We start from the raw sequence: 16,599 nt of genomic DNA, 5'->3' as shown, positions 1-16,599 counted from the left end.
ATACCATCTTCTATTTCAACAATTTGTAACAATGTGACCTAATTAGAGAGGAAACAGCTACAGCAAATAGCAGTGCATCCAAAGATACAAACTACTGCAGTTGGACATCATGCACGGGTGCTCCATTTCCAGTTCTCCATTATGCCACGCAATTTTTTCCTAATGAGTGCTGTAGTCTCAACCATCTCCCGGATGTAGAAGATGAAAAAGGAAAGAACCATACCTGGCCCTTTTAGAGCACCCCTTATGTAAAAGAAAGACTTAGGCAACTGATTATATCACTCCATTATAATAAAGTTACATAAGACATTTCCACTGCATTCTATCATCTACAGTTCATTATTACACATGAAAGAACCATCTGGGATCCATACTGCACACTGCAGTATCTCTTGCCAGGTATCTCCCAGGTCCCACAAGTTAAAGGTCGGATTCTCAGCCATGAGCTGGCTAAAAGGCTTGGAGAGACAGAGGCACAGTCATAGTTTTACCATTATGGGGCTTTTTACCCTGACTCTTGTCCCAGCATAGTCTAGGGCAGTCTTATGCCTCCCTTTTGTTGCCAGCAGCTTGTGGTCTCCAGAAGTCCCTTGGTCATTCTCTGGGCACAGAACCACTGAACACTCACCTGATCTGCCTTGCAGCACAAGACTTTGACAATAGGCCGCCAATCTCCTATCCAGTCAGCTGAAGCTAAGGATTACTCCAGACCCTTTAAAGGCACAGCCAGAGCATAGCTGAGAATTTGGCCCTTGATTCTCACTTGTCACCTGCACAGAAACACTAACCATTTGCCAAGCCAGACAGTTCTGTACAAACATTTCTTTTATTTATTGGCAATTTGTTTTCTATCTGTTCTAGTGAAAATAATGTTTATGATTAGGATTTCTATCAGGTTTAACTATTCAACTCTTTAATAATGTTGCCTGCTTGCATACTGCAATTTGGTAAGAAAAGCACCTATCTATGCCACAGTTTAAAGTGAACAAATGGATAGTAAATTAACATTTTTAGCCTGAGATCCACCTAGAAAGTTTACTTTCTTATTTATACCACAGCAGTCCTTCTCAAAAAGAGTGTCTTTCATTCACTCAGTGACATGCCACACTCATCTGTGCACAGGAAATGGGGCTTTTTTTGTTTAATTTTCAAGCCACTTTTAAAACTGTGTTGAAAATTTAACTTGACACAAACATTACATAAGGAGGTGGAGGGGGGAATGGAATATGTGTTTAAAGGAAATCAGAAGTGTAACTGAAAAGTATGGGGGGAAAAAACAAAAAACAAACCAAAACCCAAAGCATCCAAAGAAAAAGCAAAGAATTTAAATGAAAAGTTGAACATTGTGGTCTGGTCCTCATCTACTACAATTGATGTAATTTAGGAATAAATCCACTCAAGCTGGTCAGCAAGGTCAAAGAAGAATCACCCACTTAAGATCACCTTACCAAACAAGAAAATCCAATTTTGAGAATTACATCAGATTTCAGATTTTACAAGGTTCACTCATTCTTAGTTTGGTGTGAGAATTTCCCAGGTTACAATGCAAAATAATGCTTAGTAAAAATATACGGAGCTCTACAACTCCTTTGCATAACTTTCCTGGAGTTGCACTCTCCCAGGCTGGACTCTCTTCCCTTTCGCTGCTATTGATTTTCTTCCCCCCATTCTGTCGATTTTAATCTAGCAGGGAAAGTCCTTTTCTAGCAAGCACTGTCAAAATATACAGGACATAGACCTCACACTCAGAGAATGCAATGCTGTGTCCAGACAGCAGTGCTGGGTGCCTCAGGCATTTGTGATAGCCAACATGCATATTCCTAGCAGTCAGATGTGTTCCACTGCACAGCCGTGCACCTCTGCCTCTGATTTCTTTCAGGTGCATGTTCCTTCCAATTGCAAGTTCTGTGCAGCCAGAGTAGCTTAAATCAAGCAAGTGTTGGTTCATTGCTGGCTGAAGGGAGGAAGACCCATTACTGTTACCCATTACTCTGTTAAGAGTTAACAAATTATCCCCAGTAAATCCAGCCTTTAGAACGGGAAAGTACCACACAGCTTTTATAAATAAGAATTACTGACCTTTTTAAATAGTTTCAAAAGAAGAAACTCTGCATCAAATGTGAGTATAATTTAGGAACTACTACATAGCAGCAAAACTACATTAGACTTTCTGATTTTTCCATGGTATCCTTGGATAGATACACCACCCAGTAGACCATGTTAAATGCTCCAAAGGTAACAGGAAATAAAATGCGTGCATATTTGTCTATCTTACTCGTGCCAGAGTGGGAGGCGGGGGGAGGAGGTGGTGTGACAGCAGATGGCTTTGCAGATGCTCCTAATGTACTAGGTGTGGTGGTCTGAATCTGCTCCAGTCTAGATCCAAGCAAGTGCTGAATGGAAGGGGATCCAGCTGTGGCATGCTGGGATACAAATCCAGTTAAAATTGGGGTAGAAGGAGGAGCTGGAGGTGTAGCTCTTGCAGAGGATAATGTCTCTGATGCGTTGATTCGTGTGAAAGGGTTGGGACTTGATGCAGAAAGGGAGTGGGGGGTAATGTCAGAAGACCCCTGAGCTACAGAGGGAGGCTGGACAGAGCTGTGCCTTGTGTCAATTCGGCTCCCACCATCAGCTTCAGACTGTACTGTGGCATTTGTTCTTTTCCTCACATTTGAATTGGCATCTGTACTCTGCAAAGTTACAAAAAAATACTTGTCATTCTTAAAATAAACACTCAAACAAAAGCAATGGAAACTATAATCAAGCACTATCCAAGTAATACTCACAAATATAACCATAGCAGATCCTGAAGAACAAAGATACCAAAAAAATTATGAAAATGGATTTAATAGCATATAAAGTGACAAACAAGAATTCCTTTTACCTGTGGCTGGAATACCAGAGTGAAGACATCACACTCCATGTGGTGCAGTACCTATACAAACTGAATATCATGAAGCTAAGGATTCTCAGGCTAGAGTCACACCTTTTTCCAGGCTCAAGCTCAAAACAAGATTCCCCAATGTCACCTCTTTCTCTGATAATATAAAAACATTCTAGATGCAACTTTCTAGCCATGAAGGTTTATTTATTCTATATATCTCCAGAAAAATAACTACCATATACTAGGAACTCTAGTCTTCTACAGAAGAGATTGTTAAAATGCAAGTATTCAGAAAACCAAGTTGCCACATTGCTGTTCTTTCAGAAATAAAGCCAGTGCTTTTTCACATCAACCATAGGCAATAAATAAACCAAACACAACTGAACCAGGGAATAAATTAGTCTCTCATCAATTACTCCTCTCCATTCATTAGGTAAGAGAAGCAGTGAATTATCCATCACTTGGTGTCTTCAGGCAAGTCTGGATGTCTTTCTGAAAGATATTCTTCAACCAAATAGTACTTATTAGGCTGCATGAGAAACCAAAATACAGATAAGGAAGTACAGGAATAGAAAATCCATCAGAGTTTAACATTCTGACTTTTGGGAGTAGGACTTGGCTTCTGCCTTTATTCTCTGCACTTAAGAGGAAGACTAACATGTCCTGAACTTCCTTCTGGAAAGGTATTTAAAGACTTCTGACCTTCAGCAATGCACCTAAATATGATGTAAAACATATAATACTTTAGATATAATATGTGAGTATCTTCTAATTAAGAAACTAACTGATTTCCAGAAGACAAAGACTTGAGGACAGATAGGGTACATAGGTCTAAATACAGGCAGGATGAAACAACCACTAGTTATATATAAAAAGTCCTATGTTTTATGCCTCTCTGATTATTCCCAAGCATTGCCCTGCACCATACCAACTGTGCCTTTGGCTCCCCTTCCCTCCAGCCTTCCCAGAGAACCCTGCCAAAGCTCACAGCAGAACTCAAAGGGAGAGAAAGCAGGCAGCAATGTCTTTCCTCCTTCATCCAACAGCAGCTCTCTCCAGCCAAGTGACAGAGCAGTAACAGAGACTAGGTTAGGTGTTATTCAAGTACTAGCAGTACCTTGAGTAGTGACAAGAGTGACACTGTGTCTTTCTGCTACACCAATTGTGCTTTCACTGTTCTGCTCAAGGAAACCAAGAAATTGAAGCTAAAAAGAAATCTAAAAAAAAAAAACTTAAAAAAAAAAAATAAAATCACTTGATAGTATTCCTATCATGACCAGAATGCTGGTTCCTAATCCTGTTAATTGCAGTACAAATCTGTCACTGGCAATACTGTTGGCCTGAATTTATCTGAAACTGTCACAGCTTTATGCCTGTTCATGTCTGATGTATTTGCCAGCTCACAGTTGATATATCAAATAATCCCTCTTAAATTTCAGTTTTCCTTCCTGCATAGAAGCATGTCAATCCCTTTTATTTATTATTCTGCATCTGCAATCCAAAGAAGCAGAGGACTAGAAGAAACTGGTTTTTCCTAAAGAAACACTAATTTACTGTTTGATAGAGAAGCCCAAGTCACACTTTCGGAAGTGCAGAAGTACATACAGATGTGAAATTTGGATACTTTCATACTAGGGTTGTCAATGACCCAGGAACAGTAAAGTCATTTTCAAGACTGCTAAATTGAAATGATAAAGTACAATCAGGACAGGGGTACATTTACTAGAGACTTAGTAATACCTGGTGGAGCGCTGCATGTCACTTGAAGGCTTGCAAAACTAAGCAGATGGAAGTCATCAATGCTCACTGCCCAAAACAACATCTCTGTGCCATATATATACCCCTAGTAAAAGGGTAATGTGATAATGACAATCTGACCAACAAAATTATAAACGTATGCAAACACTTGCTACCTCCCAAAATTATTTCACTTTATCCTTTTTAAAACAACAGAACAAAACACAAAACTGCCTTTTTGTTTGGAAGCACTGACTAGGTTTGGATGGCAAGGTTTGCATGACATAGGGGCCACAGGGGTGCATTCTGTGAGAAGCTGCCAGAAACTTCCACTGTGTCTGACAAACATGCACCTGCAGCCCATGGAGGTCCCCATGCCAGAGTGTGGAGCAGCCTGGTTTTGAAGGACTGCACTCCATGGAAGGGACCTACACTGCAGCAGCTCATGAAAACTGCAAAGCCTGGGAAGGACTCACACTGGAAAAGTTCATGGAGGACTGTCTGCCCCAGGAGGGTCCTCACACGAGAGCAAGACAAGAATGTGAAGATTCTTACCCCTGAGGAAGAAGGAGTGGCAGAGATAACTTGTAATGAACTGACTGTAACTACATCCCATCCCCCTGAACCACTCTAGGGCAGGAGATAAATTCAGGAGTAAAATTAAGCACAGGAAGAAGGCTTCAGGGAAGATGTTTTAAAATTTAGTTTTTGTTTTCTCATTACCCTACTCTGCTTTGACTAGTAATAAATTAAACTAATTTTCCACAAGTTGAGTCTTTTTTGCCCATGATAGTAATTGGTGAGGGATCTCTCCTTGTCCTTATCTTGACCTATGAGCTTTTTGTTGTATTTTCTCTACCCTGCTCAGTTTAGGAGAGGAGTGATAGAGCATCTCTGGTGGGCACCTGGTGTTCAGCCAGGGTCAACCCATCACAGGCACAAAAACAAGAAACATAACATGAAAATCAAATAGGAGCCAAATGAAAATTCAAGCCAAGAAAGGAAGGGCTTATCCAAAAGTAAGGATTCTTTTACGAGGGCAAGTCAGGAAAGCACTCAATTGTCCAGAGCCAACAGGACTGCTGTGCTAGTCCAGACGAGGCTCCACAGGAAACACCGAGGGCACATTTTTCACATTCTCACTCTGGATTAATACAGGTTCTGATTTTCTGGAGGTATTTCAGTAAGACTTTTGGGAGACATTTAAAATTGTATATCTCAGGGATGCAAAATGGGAGCTGGAAACTACCATAACATCCAGTCTATTCCACTGTGCAGTGCCAGGCTTAATAGATCTGAGAAAGACTGCCTGTCTATAAAACAACAAATTCTGCTTAGGTAAATGCTGCTTCACCTTTTCTTTGAAACAGTCTATCCATCTGATAGGTCCAATTAATTGGTACAACCAATTCCACACACACCAGAAACTCTGATCACCACCAAATCAGAAGTTGTAACTGCTTTGCTCCGATAAATCCCCCTTCAAGAGGAAACTTTATTGCTATAGATCCTGTCAGGAGAATTCAGCCTCTGAACCTTTACTGGCAGAAACAGTATGGATGAATTTCAAAATTTTCAGTGATTTGAGTGCACAATTCCTGTCTGTGCATAATCAAAGTTCTCAAGAGCTCTGAGAATACATATATTGTCCTAATTGCAAGACATCTTCATTGGCTAAAGCTCTGTGGTTGGCTAGGATACATTAATGTGCACTAATGTATACCTATTTTATTTTTAACAGCCAATATCACAAACAGTGAAAACTAAATTCCAGCCTTCACGGAACTTCAAACATTTATCACCAAAACTTTGATCGTGCCAGAGGTAGATAGGTGAGTGTAGTAAAGCCAAGGAATTGACCAAATATGGGAAAATGTGGAGTAAAGTCTTTTTCAGAAGAGACTCATAATCACTCCTCCTTCCTACCCAAATGAATATTTCCTTAGTGAATACAACTAAAAACCAAAAACCAAAACAAAAAACTTGCTCAGTAAAACAGGTTTAGAAAACTCCCATCCTATGCATAAGCATACTTCACTGAGGAGGAAGGAGGCTGTAAGATAGGACAGGAGGTTCAAATTCAGTCAGACAAATTTTATCACATAGTGTGCAATATGAAAAAAGATTTTTTAAGTACTGACTGCTTTAAAAGGCATTGAGATTTTGCTTTAGTTTTAAGTATCACATACTATTTCCCATGCATTTTATCCTTAAAAGAACTAAATTAGGGAAATAATCATTGAATACAAATTCTTCCTATGTGTAATGTCCTGATGCAAGATGCCCTTTTGCTAGTACTAGAACAGAAAGTCCATTTAGCATGAAGGTAGGACATCTATACCAACCTCCTTACAAATATAAGTAAAATGTGGTAATTAATGCTGTATCCTTCCCTTTACCAGTGGATTCAGATGCAATTAACCATGAATAATATAATGAAAGAAGCTTTCAGCATAGCTCAGGATAAATCTATGCAATTTATAGCTTAATACTGTGGCAGATTTGTGGAGTAAGTCTGATGGTCAATTTCTATGACAGAATGTATAGAACAAACAAAAAAAACCCCTTCAACAAATCTATTGCCAAAAATCAACTCACACATCATTTGCTTTTCTATGTAAGCTGAACTTTGACGGATACTGCTGTTTACTACAGCACTAAAATGATGCACAAATATGAGCTGATCTAAATTCTTCAATATTTAACATGGTTTGTACACCATAAACAGCTGCTCACATAATGTGGAAATTCTGAAACTATTTCTAAGCCTATGTAAGCCTCAACTTGAGCCAAAAAAAATAAAGTACCGGATTGTTTTTTATGTATTACCAGTTTTTGACAAGCGAGGCAATTTTGCACTTCAATGAAGTCAAGATTGCAAATTTAGCACCAAGTGAAGTAGCGTGCAGCAGCTGAGCTGAGGTTCAAGGGAAGGGGATCATCAGCACAGCAATATGCAGTACTGAACTGACAAACTTAGTCATCTTGTTACAGAACAAAGAGAGCTGGTAACAACCACACTGCATATTTCCTATGATAAGGCCAACCTAGAATCCATAAAACAAACAAGAACATAATTTAAAAGTCACAAGTCGTGTCCTGGGGAGAATGCAGCAATGATAAAAGTGATTACCAGAACACCAGGGAAGTTAGTCCTTAGGACTTCATTTAAAAACAAAAGCAGTGAGAACACTGCAAGCTGTGAGAAACTCTTGTGTTGGTGCAACATTGTACAGTCAGCTGTTTCATGCAACTCAAGAGCATCTTTCTGTAGCCCGTTAGTGCTCTACATAGCAACTTTAAATCAGTCTCTGTAATTTTAAATTTTTTCACAGTTTTTATGATGGGCACATCTTTTTGAGATGTGAATCCAAAATAAGCAGCTCTTACTGCCTGAGCTAGCAGAGTATCAGTAGTACTCAGCATGGAAAATCCCCTTCTTAGGCTCTCTGATCACCAGGAAGCACAGCCATCATCAACTCTTGAAAAACAGGTGCACATTAAAACCAGAGCCATGTATTGGCAATATAATTCAGATGCATTCCTCTAATCTTCCTCAGGACTCCTTGGAAAACAGCTCAGAAGTTGTGGGGTTGGATATACAGACACTTCTGAAGACCTGTGTCAGGCTCACCCCATGACAGAGCTTCACAGCATCACTATGCAAGATCCCAGGGCTGCTTTTGCACTGCTTATTTACTCAAGTGGAGAGCTCACTGCCGCAGGTCAATACATTTTCTAGTTCACAACAGATCTTTGCCACAGGACATCACTAAAATGGTATCTCTTTCTGGGACTGAGGTAGTACAATACTTAAAGGAGTAAATTCTCTTTTCCCAGGGATAAATGCACAGCAGACTTTACAAGTCACACCACCACCATCTGGTACCAGTTCTAGTGGGAGAGAGAGCTAACACTTCGACATCCAGCAAGCAGCTGTCAAAGCTGGAGAGAAATGCCCTGGGTGGGATCACAGCCTAAATTACATGCCTTTGCAGAAGGAGCCACCCAACTGTATCCAGTGCTTCCAGCTCTGAACTCTTTCCTGAGGCAAGACAGCTAAGACACACTGTAAAAAGACACTCAGGAAAAGACTCTGTCCTCCTCTGCTGTAACCCAGCAACCAGGAGGGGAGCATGGGTTTGATGATCGGAGACCACTTCTCAAATCTGCCTTGACTGTCACAGGGATACCAACACAGCCTTTTCACATCTCAAGTGTTTCCCCACCAGGCCACTGGATATTCTAGCACAAGTGATCATCCTTCCTTCCTGGAGATGCTCCTTTCTCCACACTTCAATCTTGCCCTTCCATTGCAGGGCACGCACAGACAAGCCAGCTCCAGAATCAATTCCTTTCCTTCTCCATGGCCCCACACAAATTATTTAACATAATGAGAGCAGCTTCCATAGAACTTAATATGCCAAGGACTACTTAGCAGTCTGGCTACTAATCTAATTCTCTGGTATTGAAAAGGCAGGACTCAAGTCTGCTCAGACTCCCACATGGATTTGTCGGAGGCTGTATCTAAGAGGCATACTGGCCACTGAGTTGAAACAGGGTAGGCATCCACCTAAGATGCATGTCAAACATTTAACAAGCAGCAAGTCAGTTTTTTTACATGCCTCCCAGGGAAATTTAGTGATTAAGCCTTTCAGGTGACTAATCACCATTTTGCATACTTCATCTCCCTAAGTAAAAAACAAAACCCAAACACAAAATCAACCAGTCAAAAAAAAATTTCTGAAAATGGAAGCACAATCAAAGCAGTTTTAAAATTGATAAGAATTTTAATAGTTTATTCAAATAATCAGGTATGTAACAATGAGGTGTTAGTAGAATGGAATCAAAACTTAACAGCCAATAAACACCTTTATGCTTTTCTGTCAATTTTCCAAGGATACAAGTAGTGTCTTTCATGACAGCACAACTAAAACTTCAATGAGAAACAGATAAATGAATATATAGGAGTGTCAGCAATGTATTATATGAGAGCATGGGCTTCCCAAACTGGGAGAACTCAATTAATCCAAGCAAAACTTCATTCAAAAATTTGAAAGCTTAGAGCAACCAAAGTCTGACATCACTTACTGTTTAGCTGCAACAACAAAATTGTTTGTATGATAATTTAGTAATATTTTACTATTAAAATCTACCATAGTGGTTTTTATCCTTACCAATCCTTCCTGAGAAAACAGTCTGTTCTTCTGGGAGGACATTGTATAGCCTGCCAAATTCACACTATTTGACATTTATCAGGGAAGCAGCATGTTGTCATCAGTGTAAATAATGCTGCTTGTCCCAAATCCCACTGAGGCACCATATTGACCTGCTGCGAGCAAAAGCAAAACTTGGAGGAGAAATCTACCCTGGTTTACTACTATGTTGCAGAGCCAGTCAATCAGAATTTTACTGGAATAATACTAGAGACTTTGGGTTGCTTTACAGAGCCCTGGAATATAGCCAAGTAAAACTCCACCTGCCACAAAATACAATTAATTCTAGTCCCTAGATCTAGCAGTGCAGAGAGCAGTGCAAATTATTTAGAAAGAAAAAACAAAGGGGAGATATGTTATAAGAGCCAGTTCAATATCCACTCTGTGCATTTTGCAATCTGAATCATGTGATGGGAAGGGAAAAAAAGAAAGAAGAGCACTCCATTCTATGTTCTACCACTAGACAGGCATAAAAGTGCACAAAAAATAAACTACAAAAACCATGGCAAATTTATGCCAAATAAATCCATCCACTTGTGTGCTGCCTAAAAGCCTTACACATGCAAACATGTGTGCACTGGTGCACACAATTCTTAAAGATTTTATTTATCTTATGACAAAATGAAAGAACTGAAAACGTAACAATGGTGGGGAACAAACCTATTAGCCTAAGTCATGTCCTAATGAACTGGTGATTTGTGTGACATCTCTGAAAGGAAGAAGAATGGCTGATTAGGAACCAAGGACCTTAGTTATTTTCTGTATCTTTCAAATTTCATTGACCTTAAAGCCATAGTTGAATTTGATTTAGTAGTTTCCTGAAAGCGCTTTGAACACCCATTTCATTGTAGACTTTCCCAAGCTTCTCAATACTTATTTCTTCTGATTCCAATTTTCCCAGTGTAAAAAATGAAGTCAGACAGAAATCTTACAGACAACTGGAAAATTCAAATGTGTTATGGTGTTGTTGGATGCACCAGTATTGAAAACTTTTGTGGAGGGGAAACAAAACTAATATTTAAATATAAATACATGAAAAGGTTTAAGCAGAAAATATGAAGAGTCTTGTGTTCAGAGACATCATTTCATACTAACCATTACAAGGGAAAACTATAAACTCCCCAACAATTTTCAGTGTAAGGGTTGATGCTGGACAATCTGAAAATTTTACCCCTGTCACCATAAAGAATTGACCTTGACTTGATGTTTCTGAAATCCTACAAGATATTTTTTTGACTATGTAACATTTCCCTCTACAAAAAAAGAATTTTAAAAGGGAGGAAATTGACATTATATCAATAGAAGACCTATCTGAATGCTTGCAACTCGTACTGTCAGAAAAATAACTTATTATTAAACAGAAACATACATTGTATATTCTAATGGAAAAAAATCAAGGAATATGGTTTTTTGGAGCAAGATAATCTTTTTTTTTTCCAGTAAATCATCACAATGACAGAGAAAGACATTCACGCACATTTTTGGAATTTAAAACAACAGGATACACTATTTTTTAAAATAACTGCATTATGCTTTGGTTTCCAAAAAGAAGCCTTATCCTAATACTGCTTAAATAAAGTCTTCCACAACTTAGAATAAACACTGTTAAGTATTTTAGCATGAGATGAGTAACAGCCAAGTATTATTATTACTCTGTATTTCCTTGTCTACTTTGTGAAATTTCATTCTAATACTTACAGGAAATTGAAGAGTGATCAATTATAACATTTCCTAATAAGGCTTGGAGAAGACAGCACTACAGAAGGATTTTTTGTTATCTACCAGGTGCTGCAACTAAACTCCTGCTTCTTTTTGTGCATATTGAAAAAAAAAAAAAAAAGTCATAATAAACCCAACCTTCCCCCCAAAAAAACATTTCCACTACAATAAGGAACAACTTCATTGTCCACCTTTACATCCCAACAATTTTGGTCAAGCACCCTGCCCTTTTCTATCTTCACTATAACTGAATTCCGGAATTCAGTGGGGTTTACAATCAAGTTGGGTCAGAATCTAGGCACAAATCCTATACTACATTGCCTACTTCCATTAATTACTCTGCTCACTTTGCAGTAGAGAAATGTCTCTACTTACAGTATAAATTCATTCCACAACCCAAGCATATTAAAGGTAGAATAATATGAGGTTGTTGAAGAAAGACAAAAATTTTTAAGATAGCACTTTAATTTGTGCTATTTAAAAAGAAATATTATGTGACATATTAAACAAAATTTTTACATTTTATGTCTCTCATTTATGCCCAAGTCATATTGTTTGAGCCCATTTTTAGCTTTATACATTATGAATAGTGCCAGTTGATCTGTACAACTGTCTAAGTCTAGTGAACCAAGTAAAAAAAATAAAAACAAACAAAAACCCCAAACAAACAAAAAATCCCAAAAATAACCAAATAAACCAAACAAAAAACCCAAACAAACCAAACCAAAAAACCATACAACCAAAACCAATAGCAAAAGAGCCCCAAATGAACACACAACAGACCCCACCCCCAAACCCCCCCCCCAAAAAAAAAAAACCCCATGCAAAAACTGCACCAAAAAACAAAGCAGAAAAACAACAGAAGGCAAATAAAATCAAGGAAGCATAAAAAGCCCCATAAAACATTGGACCTGACCATCACAACTAACAAAATATTTCATTAACCATTTTGGATCTACCTTCAGGTATCCAAAAATTGAAACTTCCCACTAAGTCACTGCAACCTTCTCCCAGGTGATTAATCTCTCCTATCTTTCAAGCAGCATTCAGTACAAAATATGCCAGTTGTTTATGACCTGCACCCACTCTTACCCTATTTAAACCTGATTCTAGCATATCTTGACTGTAAATCATCAACAACAAAAATGTTGACTAATGAAATTAGAGCAGCAGAAAACTGTTGACATGTCAAAGAAATTGTTCAATGGCACAGCAGCTTCCATGTGTATGGTCCTGTACTTATATTTAGATGGAACTCTATGCATTTCTCGAGCCTGACTTCCTTCATTAGGATCTGAGTTTTAAATGCCACTGCCCTAAAAAACCCAAACCGTAACAACCCTAGGCAGTGGAGAAGTAGTGAAGCAGAAAAAAATGGTCATTATATTTAAAAACTGTCCTAACTGAAATGATGTCCTAACTGCAGGACTGTTTAAGTCACACAAAGGAGATAGGCTGTGCACGCACATAAGGAGTCCAGAACCAGATCTGTGGTCCAAGTGTTGCCATCAAGACCAAGCTGCTCTTCAAATACTTCAATTCATATATGAGGCAGGAGGGTTTAGCTCCACTTCACTATTGCTGGGACAAAGGAAGCCATTATCCCACTACTCCAAAGAAGGAGCAAAGTAAGTGGTACTACTCTAGGTCTGGTATGTTTTTGGTACCTCTCCAGTACATCTGTGTATTCAAATAGAAGTTTTGTTCCAGAGGCTAAAATTTTCAGTTTCACTTAAAGTGAAACTTTAGACACAAGAGTGTATCTGCTGACATCTCACCATTAATCAACATCAGGGATTAACAACAACAACAACAACAACAATTGGCACACTAAAAAATGAAGTATCCTACCTATAGCTTCAAGATTGTATGCAGCCCATCAGAACAATTTATCAAGCCCAATCTTTGTTCTGTAAGTCAGGAGTTTGGGGAACAGAGCTGGCCATCAACCAGATTAATTGCTCTAGATGTCTGGGGGCTGACAAAGGATTTTCCACTTTTCTCCCACCCCACCATGTAACTTGAGCTGTGTCCATAAATGACTAAAAGATAAGTATTTCATACCAGAGAAAATACATCTGAATCACACAAAAGCAGCATGCAGGTTGTCCACATGACAACATTTCTCGTAAACTTGCAAGGTGGATTTGAGCCACAAAGCACCCAAGCTAGGAGAGGAGTGTGTGCCTACATGGCAGTGAACAGCTGGACCCCCGAGTTCCCCCATTAGAAGCTATAGGACTTGCTAAGGACAAGATGACATTTAACTGTCTTCAGAAAAAAACAAGAAAAATTGATAGTTACAACCTACTTGTGGCTGAGTTTGAAGAAATAATTCCATTCAAAAGGGTTTTTTTTGAGTCTGACCTGATTTTTTCTGAGTTTCACACTCTTTTAACAAACAGCTGAGGTTGAAGCTCCTGTTACCACTGTTTAGGAGTCTATTTTTTGAAGACTACTTTTCAGTAGCATTCTTCATCTCCAAAACTGGGTAGGTCTTTAAAAATAAACTTCATAGGAATACAGTGAAAAGGAAATAGTACAGAAGCATAAAAATAGACTCATGAATCCAATAACAAACTATAAATCATTCATTTCCATCACACATTGACTTGCAGCAATATTTCTGCTTATACTAACAAAAGCAGTTCAGAACATTTAGGGATAGATTCATTCCTTCTAAACAGAAAGCATTTTAACTTGCTCTCAAAACAAAGAAACCACAGGTAACCAAGGTTTGAGTTACCTCTCTTGGGTTGAGCACATATTTAAGTGCTGTCCTGCTGTGCCTGACAGAAAGTCTGTCCAAGTCCCTCGTGAGCTCCAGGCAGACCTCAAAAAAGCTTGGGTCTTACTCCTGGGATGTCTTCTGCAGAACTGCACTCCTCATTGAAACACATTAAATTTGTATCAAGAAGTTAAAGACAAGAAGAAAGAGTTGAAATAGGGTAGGCAGGGGAAGGAGTATAAAAAATACTGAAGATTACCATGGCTAAAGTCAAATCAAGTGATAAAGAAACACAAAAAAGCTGCATCTGCAGCTATTGCAGGCTTGCTCCTGCTACCCTCAGCTCAGCAAATTAGCTTGATGCCAGGATTTTTTTCTTGGAATTAACACAGTTCAGACTACTTAGCTAGACTCTGAACTGCATTTAGTGCTTACTTTAATCAATGTATTAATCAGAAATACCCATCATGTGGCTCCAAAAAAGTAAATATAATTACATAAGAGAATAACTTAGAAAACCAGATAGCCCACATTTTCTACAGTAAATCTTTAGTTCTAGTGAAGAAATACATCCAAATCATTTGATCATAATGATAAATGATAGGGGTTGCCTTTGATCCAAGACAACTATAAAAGTTGTTTTGACCAAAAAGAGAAAAATAACCCACCATTGAAAAATTCTAATTAGCATGAGTAATATATGAACTTATTCAATACAGAAAACTCACTTTAATTCTCTGGTCAGAAATTGGTCAAAGATTTACTTGTCATAAAAGGACTTCTAATAATGTGCAATTTATCTTTACCAAAGTTTACTGTTAATATGCCTAATTTCTAATATAATCAGATAGGAAAATCTTCATATTCTATAGCTAATCCAGTTTCATAACCCAACTTGCTCCCTCATAGAATCCTTCAAGGACAATCCCACCATGTTACTTTAGGGAAAAAAAAAGATCAAATGAGTGAAACCATCCAGTCCATAATATAGAATTAACAGCTCATAAAACAAAACCCTTATTTCAAACTATAATGTCACCATGTTTGTTTTCCTTAAGAACTTCAACAATTTTTCAGGGGACCTACACAGACAGCATCCCAGTTGCAAAAAAAGTGGGCCGAGACACCTGTATGCCATTTCAAGGTAGGCTAAAATATAGGCTCAAGGCAGCAATCTCCCCTCCCAGTTAGTAGAAGAACCAAAGCCCTTTGCAAATGGCGAGATATTCAACAGAAAGAACTGTAAGGATTAGGTATTCAGGCATCTTCTTTCCTAATAATCATACACATCCTTTCTGGGCTAAGTGAAAATTTTTAATTTTGCGAGACTGGAAAATTTAGTATTATAGGCAAAGTCTGTTTGAAAAAAAGTTCAGGTTTAACATGCAACTTTTCCTCAAACTCTGGTAATTGTACTGCTACTAACAGAATTTCTACCACAACAGTGCCAGCACAGGAGAGATTTTTTTTAAATACTACTAAATACTATCATTTATCTATTGAGAAAAAACGTGCAGATTCACATTAAGAAACACTGCTTACAAATTACATGCTACAGTCCGGATATTGTCCTGGATTCTTTGTGCACCACAAACTCACCACCAATCTCAGTACCAAGGAAACTGAGATTTCATTATCAGCACTGACTAGACAGTATTTGTGCAGAACAAAAAAAAGTCAGATTCATTATAAGGAATAAATAAATAATTCAATAATAATAATAATAATAGTATAATGATTAAAGATAAAATAATATAATACATAATAATGAGGAATTTTTAAAAATTATAGATTAGTCCTTAGAAGCAAAATATAGCAAGGAGTACTTTACATGTCAGGTTGGAAAGCAGGGTGTAACATCCATGTAAGGTTCTAGAGAATTAGATCCTAGCTTCTGTTCTGCACAGTGGGAGACCAGAAGTAATCCTCCAGTCATAGAAAGGATTGCACAGTAGTTAAGCCTTTATTAACAGTAGCTGTGGGCTCACCTTGCACACCTGTCTTAAAAGAGCAAAGTCTTAAACCTTAGTATAGGCAGAATAAAGGAGAAACTCTTGAAAAAAAATAACAGTTCAAGGTACAATCAACACTATCACTCATTTACATACTCATAACATTAATGTGTAACCCCTTGAGTAGATTGCTCCCTTGAGTGCTTTCAAAATCTCCCAATCTGTGAGAACGCTACCATATTTATCCCAGCAGTATTAATTAAGCAGTGGAATAGAACTCTTCACATCTCATTTTATCTACCTTCCAAGTTGAAAAAAGATGTGTGTTCTGTTGCTGCTGTTAAAAAAAAAAAAATAATAGCA

General features: G+C 38.2%; 1 protein-coding gene across 1 annotated transcript in view; it reads right to left on the bottom strand.

Moving 5' to 3' along the window:
- Positions 1–273: 273 nt before the first annotated feature.
- GABRA4 (gamma-aminobutyric acid type A receptor subunit alpha4) overlaps positions 274–16,599 on the bottom strand; it is a 36,471-nt gene continuing 20,145 nt past the window's right edge. The window contains exon 9 of the mRNA XM_058025133.1: positions 274–2,690. Within this exon, the coding sequence (XP_057881116.1) occupies positions 2,157–2,690 (534 nt within the window). The 3' untranslated portion in view covers positions 274–2,156. The remainder of the gene's footprint in view (positions 2,691–16,599) is intronic.

Source organism: Melospiza georgiana, chromosome 5 (genome assembly GCF_028018845.1).
Source record: "Melospiza georgiana isolate bMelGeo1 chromosome 5, bMelGeo1.pri, whole genome shotgun sequence".
Lineage (NCBI taxonomy): Eukaryota > Metazoa > Chordata > Aves > Passeriformes > Passerellidae > Melospiza > Melospiza georgiana.
Note: the sequence above shows the minus strand (reverse complement) of the source record. Positions and strands in the feature narration are given on the sequence as shown.